The 6,216-nt window shown below is 46.3% G+C and overlaps 1 protein-coding gene across 1 annotated transcript in view; it reads left to right on the top strand.

Moving 5' to 3' along the window:
• Positions 1 to 378: 378 nt before the first annotated feature.
• AURANDRAFT_67315 (hypothetical protein) overlaps positions 379 to 6,216 on the top strand; it is a gene marked incomplete at both ends in the record, with an annotated part of 7,244 nt that continues 1,406 nt past the window's right edge. Inside the window, 10 exons of the mRNA XM_009042740.1 lie at positions 379 to 599; positions 952 to 1,447; positions 1,649 to 1,690; positions 1,911 to 2,611; positions 2,725 to 3,046; positions 3,635 to 3,898; positions 4,676 to 5,113; positions 5,142 to 5,168; positions 5,275 to 5,368; positions 5,702 to 6,178. Coding sequence (XP_009040988.1) covers positions 379 to 599; positions 952 to 1,447; positions 1,649 to 1,690; positions 1,911 to 2,611; positions 2,725 to 3,046; positions 3,635 to 3,898; positions 4,676 to 5,113; positions 5,142 to 5,168; positions 5,275 to 5,368; positions 5,702 to 6,178 — 3,082 coding nt within the window. The remainder of the gene's footprint in view (positions 600 to 951; positions 1,448 to 1,648; positions 1,691 to 1,910; positions 2,612 to 2,724; positions 3,047 to 3,634; positions 3,899 to 4,675; positions 5,114 to 5,141; positions 5,169 to 5,274; positions 5,369 to 5,701; positions 6,179 to 6,216) is intronic.

A 6,216-nucleotide genomic window follows, 5' to 3' on the forward strand; every position in this document is an offset into this window, starting at 1 on the left:
GCGCGGCTGCGGGCTGCCCTGAAGATGAGCTACTTTGGCTTGCGCTGTCTTCGTCGTCGTCGTTCACGCCCGCGGACCTGTCGCTCTCGCTCCCGCGTTCACTGGCGCTGCTATCGCCGTCGCTTTCGCTCGAACCATCGAACCAATCGTCGACCGCCGCAGCAGCGGAGCCTTCGCTGCCCTCGGACGCGCCGTCTTCGTCGCTGCTGCCGCCGTCTACGAACATGTCTCGCCCATGCTTGCGTCGTGTCCTAAGTGCTGCTAGATATATCTCAGTAGATATATCTAAGCCGTCCTAAGCGTTTATAGGCGTTTATAGGCGTTCATAGGCGTTCATAGGCGTTTCTAGCTCTCGCTAAGCCGAGTTAGCGACACACTATGGCGACGCAACCCGCCATTACGCCGAAGCAATTCAAGCATAGAAGGCGCCCGCCGGCGGACGAACGCACGCGGAAGTGGCGCGACGTGGCGGAAGGCGACGTGCTGCTCGCGACGCTCCTCGGCGTCGTAAAAGAATGCCGCGTGACCGCTATCACCGCGCAGGACGACAATTGGGGGATTTACGTCACGTGGAAGAAAAAGACTAGAGAGTTTTCCTAGTTAGAGGATCCCGATCCTGAGAGTATCCCTAGTTAGGCTCCTCCTCTCCTCCCTTGTACTTTAATTCTCCACGGTTTATGCGTAAGGAGAGTTGCGGGGCTGAACCTGAAAAGGGAATTCCTCGTAGTCAGTGTAGTGAACTTGAAAAAGGGATCTACCTGAATTGAGTAGCTTCGTGATCCCCCATCATCCCCGTAATTTACATTACCCTGTTCCCTCACTATCGCGACGTCACACTATGGAGATGACACTGCACTACCCGTAACGTTGATCTCAACGTTCCTTAGTACCCTAGTTTAGGGTATTTCTCTCTAGGTTATGGTTGCCCTAGCGTATCCATCTCCGTGAAAGTCGCTGCCCGCGCTCATCTGTACGCGCCCTTCGTCTTCGCTCCCGTCCCGTGCTTGGTAAGCAGGGGGGTGTCATGGCTCAGGACCCATCAGGTCCAACAGGCGCTGCTGAAGCATCAAGCGCTGTGCCTTTTAGTGCTTACCTAGCACTGAAAGTGGAGCTAAAAGAACGAAATCTTGCAAGGCTTAACACTCTCTTAGCAGAAAGTACAGAGGATGATGATGGAATTCCAGAAGGCTTGGATGAACGGACTGCTGACTATCTAGTAAATTTGACTGGAAAAGTCAAGTCTAATCTACTAACTCTTAATGAGTGGCACAATTCAGATACTGGAAATCTCCTTGATCACCTTGCAAATGAGGAAACTAAGCTCAGTCTCGTTCAGGCCAAGCTAAGTACGGCTCTAAACACTATTGAGGAATACAGGAGCGAGAACGCTCTCAAGACTAGTGAAATGAACAATTTTAAAGACAATTTTGTTAAACTCCTCACAAGTGTGAGAGCAATCATACCTGACACTGTTGCACATGTGTCCGCTTCAACGAACCTAGGACAAGTGTCTTCAGACTCGGACTATAGATCTGATTCTGATGACAGGTTGAGGTTTAATTAAGCCTCCCCATAAGATCAAAGAAATTATAGAGCAGCATGCATTTTGCGAAGGTGACATTCCGTCACAAGTTACTATTTTCTCTAGGCAAATCAACTGTCCATCCTTTGGAATGCAAAAGCTAAGGATGTATGAAGAGCTCTCTCATGGCTCAAGTTATGTCGACAGGTTCCAGAAAGAGGCTCTAATGTACGTCGCTGGTCATCCAGATTTTGATAGAGCTGGCTACTCTCATCCTGATGAATATACGTTCATATACTTGTATTCAGATGATGGCAAGGTCGACAAGTATAAGCTTGGTGGTGATTTTGAAGTCTTCATTCAGAATCTGCACAAACAAGTTGAGCAGGTTTACCCCATGAAGTCTTCATACGATCCGAAGTCAGAGCGATTCTATTCATCCCTGAATACCACCAGAATTAGCAAAAAGACTTGGATGAAAAATGACGCTGCCCTTTCGCAGTTATTTCTTCAGTGGATTGCTGGTGGGAATTATAAGAGTAATAGTAGCGTTACTCAGTTGCAAGATCACTTTCAATCCGGTCATGCTGGACCAGGTCAACTTGCCTTCATTCTAAAAAGGCTCGAAGAATACTTTGACTACAGTCCAGAGCTGAGATTAGCTCAGCTTAATGTTCAAATGCATGAAATAAATGTTAAGCTACCTGATATGCCCATTCAGGTTTGGTGGAAGAAACAGGAAAAGATCATTGAACGGATTATGGTCATCAATCCCAGTTATGACCGGGATGAAGCAGAGAGATCCCTTCTGTCCAGAGTAGAGAGTTCCATCACTGCTAGTTACGGTATAACGCAGCATAGTTGGTTCAATAATGCGCAACCGGCTGAAGTCGAATTTTACCGCACATTTCATGAGATATGCCGAGTACTTTCAAGAAGTGCTGAGTTGAGGAGAAATATAAATAACTCTACACCTCACACACGGGAAGTGAAACTTCTATTAGGCATGGACTCTTGGTCCGGCTTAGGTAAGATCATAAATGATGTTAAGAGGAAGTTTGAAGAATACGACCTTGATGAGATTGCAGAGTCTCACCTAGCAGCTAAAGTCCCCGCTGAATCTTTGGAGTCTACTGACACTCAGATAGAGAAATCAGATGACGCAGCACCTTCTCCAATAAAGATGAATGCTTGGTCGGCAGCTATGACACCATTGGTCGTCACTTCAAACAAATTTACGATACAGCTGGCAGCCTTGATTTTCTCTGCTGTTCTTACTATGACGATCAAGAGGAAGCAAACCTTGCTGTTGCGGAATCCTGTCTTCTGAACAAACATAAGACTATCAGTGTATATCTGCAACTCACCTGTTTGGCAACTGCGTTGGGAGAAGACGATCTTGAGTACGTGCCTGAGAAAATGATTGAGCTAAATCAAGAGCTTCCCGAACTGAGAGATGATTTCCTAAAGGCTATTATCAAAGAGTTCTCTGGCTTATGTAGAAATGAATGCTTTTCTTTGGAGGTTCTTCCAGAAGAACGTTCACCCATCAGTACTAGGGTTGTATTGAAAGTGAAGAAGAAAGCTAATGGAGAGTTTGATAAGTTCAAAGCGCGTGCTGTGGTCAGGGGTTTCATGGCGAAAATCGGGGTTGACTATTATTCCATCTATTGCCCAATGGCATCCATTAGCACATGCAGATTGGTTATGGCACTTGGCGTAAAGCACAATCTTCCCATACATCATGCTGACATTCCTCAGGCGTTCATTCAAAGTACGCTTGACAGAGACATTTACATCACTATGCCTCCTGGTGTCAGCGTTAAACATGATGTATTGAATAAGATGCAGCGTGACAACCCAAACAGCAAGATAGGTATACGTTTGTTGAAAAGCCTCTACGGATTGAAGCAAGCGCCCATGTTGTGGAATAAGATGCTCAATGATGTCATGGTCGGCATTGGATTTACTCGCAGCAACAGTGACACATGCCTCTATGTCAGCGAGAAGGACGGTAAGTGGTGTGTCTGCGCTGCTTTCGTTGATGATATAATTATCACTGGAACTGACAAGGAAGCAATCGAGTTAATACGTACAACCTTTGACACCAAGTTCAAGGGCGATGGACAGTGGGATGAAGTTATCAATAGTTTTCTCGGCATGCATATTGAATACAATGGAAATGAGCTTTTGTTCAATGTCAAGAGCAAGATCGAAGATCTATTCAAGAAATTTCCGTTTCTCTCCTCTCCTCCTAAACCATTTAAGCACAAATGGCAAGAGGCCCCATATTTGGTAGACTTTGAGAAGCCGCCACTTGATGATGATCCACTGGACGAAGAAGAAACTCTGCTCAAAGATAACTTTGCCTCTATTGTTGGAAGCTGTCTCTATTTCTCCATCACTTGTCGCCCAGACATAGCCACTGTAGTAAACAAAGCATGTAAAGGTATGCATGACCCTAAGAAAATTCATATCCTTTATCTGAAGGCCTTGATGAAGTATTTGAAGAACCACAAAGATGTGAAACTAAGTTATTCATCCACTGGTTCCGCGTCTTCCGTTTTACACTCACTAAGTCGAACCTACATCGAGCTTAACGCTTTAGATTCTTCTCCAATAGTTGGATTCTCCGATGCAAATCATTTAGATAAGATTATTGATGGCGGAATGTACAGCACTTCTGGAAACTGCTTTCTTTGCTACGGCAATCTGGTTGCTTGGTCTAGTAAGAAACAGACTATTCACGCATCTAGTTCTATGCAAAGTGAGCTCATTGCCGCAAGTACTGCAGCAGATACCGGTGTGTGGTTGCATGGCTTGATGACTGAATTTCCAGTGCTCTTTGGGATTACTGACAAAGTACCTCCTGTCCCCTTGTTGATTGACAATCAGGCGTGCTTGTCTGTGGCAAATCACCCGGATAACTCTCATCGCACTCGCCACATAGCTTTGCGTGAATTCAGAATTAGGGACTACGTCGCAAATCAGCAGATCAGACCCTACTGGTGCCCTGGAACACATAACTTGGCGGATCATTTCACCAAGGCGCTTAAACCTCCTCTATTCCAACGTCTGGGTTCTGCCATGGGAATGAGTGGCCTCTCTCGAGAAGAATTAATGCCGCTGTTGGATTCGAAGAAAGCGCCCAAGGCTCTCGATGGCATGATTACAGAATGGTTTTCTAAATCTGGCGGATTTGCCACCTTCGGTTCTTTCGATCGTTTGTCTTCCGATTATGACGAGTTCAATCGGACGAAGACGGTGCCTTCTCACTACGCTTTAGATCATTCTTGGGAAAGAAACTTCAAGTCTTGCCACTCTGTCTCACTTTTGAATCCTCAACCAAGCAATGAGAATCAAGACGGACCCAGTGTTTCAGCAAAATCCAAGCTGACTGTTGCCAGGACTCTTTATAGGCAAGAGATGTCTAGAAGAGCCACTAGACTGGTGCAAGATCATCGCAGGCGTGGACTCTCTCCATCTGTTCCATCCTGTCAGACTACGTTCAACACAAACTCATCGCTCATACTAACCGACCATAAATATGCTTCTTTGGCTACTTGTATTGAATGTGCTTTGTTGAGTATAGTATTTCTTTGGGTTATGAATACTCCAGTTTGAGGTAGATGATCTCCGATGTTTGGTGTTATCATTTCTGACCTATTTCAAACTCTAGAATTGAAGTTTCAATTCTGGGGGTGTAGAGAGTTTTCCTAGTTAGAGGATCCCGATCCTGAGAGTATCCCTAGTTAGGCTCCTCCTCTCCTCCCTTGTACTTTAATTCTCCACGGTTTATGCGTAAGGAGAGTTGCGGGGCTGAACCTGAAAAGGGAATTCCTCGTAGTCAGTGTAGTGAACTTGAAAAAGGGATCTACCTGAATTGAGTAGCTTCGTGATCCCCCATCATCCCCGTAATTTACATTACCCTGTTCCCTCACTATCGCGACGTCACACTATGGAGATGACACTGCACTACCCGTAACGTTGATCTCAACGTTCCTTAGTACCCTAGTTTAGGGTATTTCTCTCTAAAGACCCCGGGCGGACTTGACCCGGAAAAGCTGACAATGTTGGACAGCTGGCACGTGGTCGAACCTAACCCGGACGGCACCAACCCTTTATACGCCGTCGGCTTTCGACCGGCTGCCTTTGTTACACACAGTGATTTCTTTTCAGGAATTAATCCGAAACTGGGTTACATTATCGGAGAGCTACACGCAGCTAACGCACTAGGAGTCACAACACCTGAAACTCGCGATGATCTGCAAGATCGTTTGAAAAAATCACTTGCCGACCTAGGCGTGCCGATGCTCGAGCCAGCACCTGCTCTTGCTCACGAACCTGAGCCAGAGCCCGAAGCTGCTCCTGCACCCGAGCCTGCACTGGAACCAGCACCTGCTCCTCCTGCTGGGCCAGAGCCCGAACCTGCTCCTGCACCCGAGCCGGCTCCTGAACCGAGGCCCGAGTCACTGAATCCGAGAGACAGTTTTCATCTTTATTCGAAAAAGCAACGCCAGTCCGCTAACTCGATGATCATGGACAACCAAGATGAACCTAAAGAAGCCGCGGAATTATATGAATTCCTTTTCAACAACTACGACAGGAAATCAGCAAAACACGAGATGATGATGATAATGATGAAGCACCTCGCAGGTGCGGGCTTGAATGAATTCGAAATGAAATATTTAAAC

This window comes from Aureococcus anophagefferens, assembly GCF_000186865.1.
Source record: "Aureococcus anophagefferens unplaced genomic scaffold AURANscaffold_37, whole genome shotgun sequence".
NCBI lineage: Eukaryota > Pelagophyceae > Pelagomonadales > Pelagomonadaceae > Aureococcus > Aureococcus anophagefferens.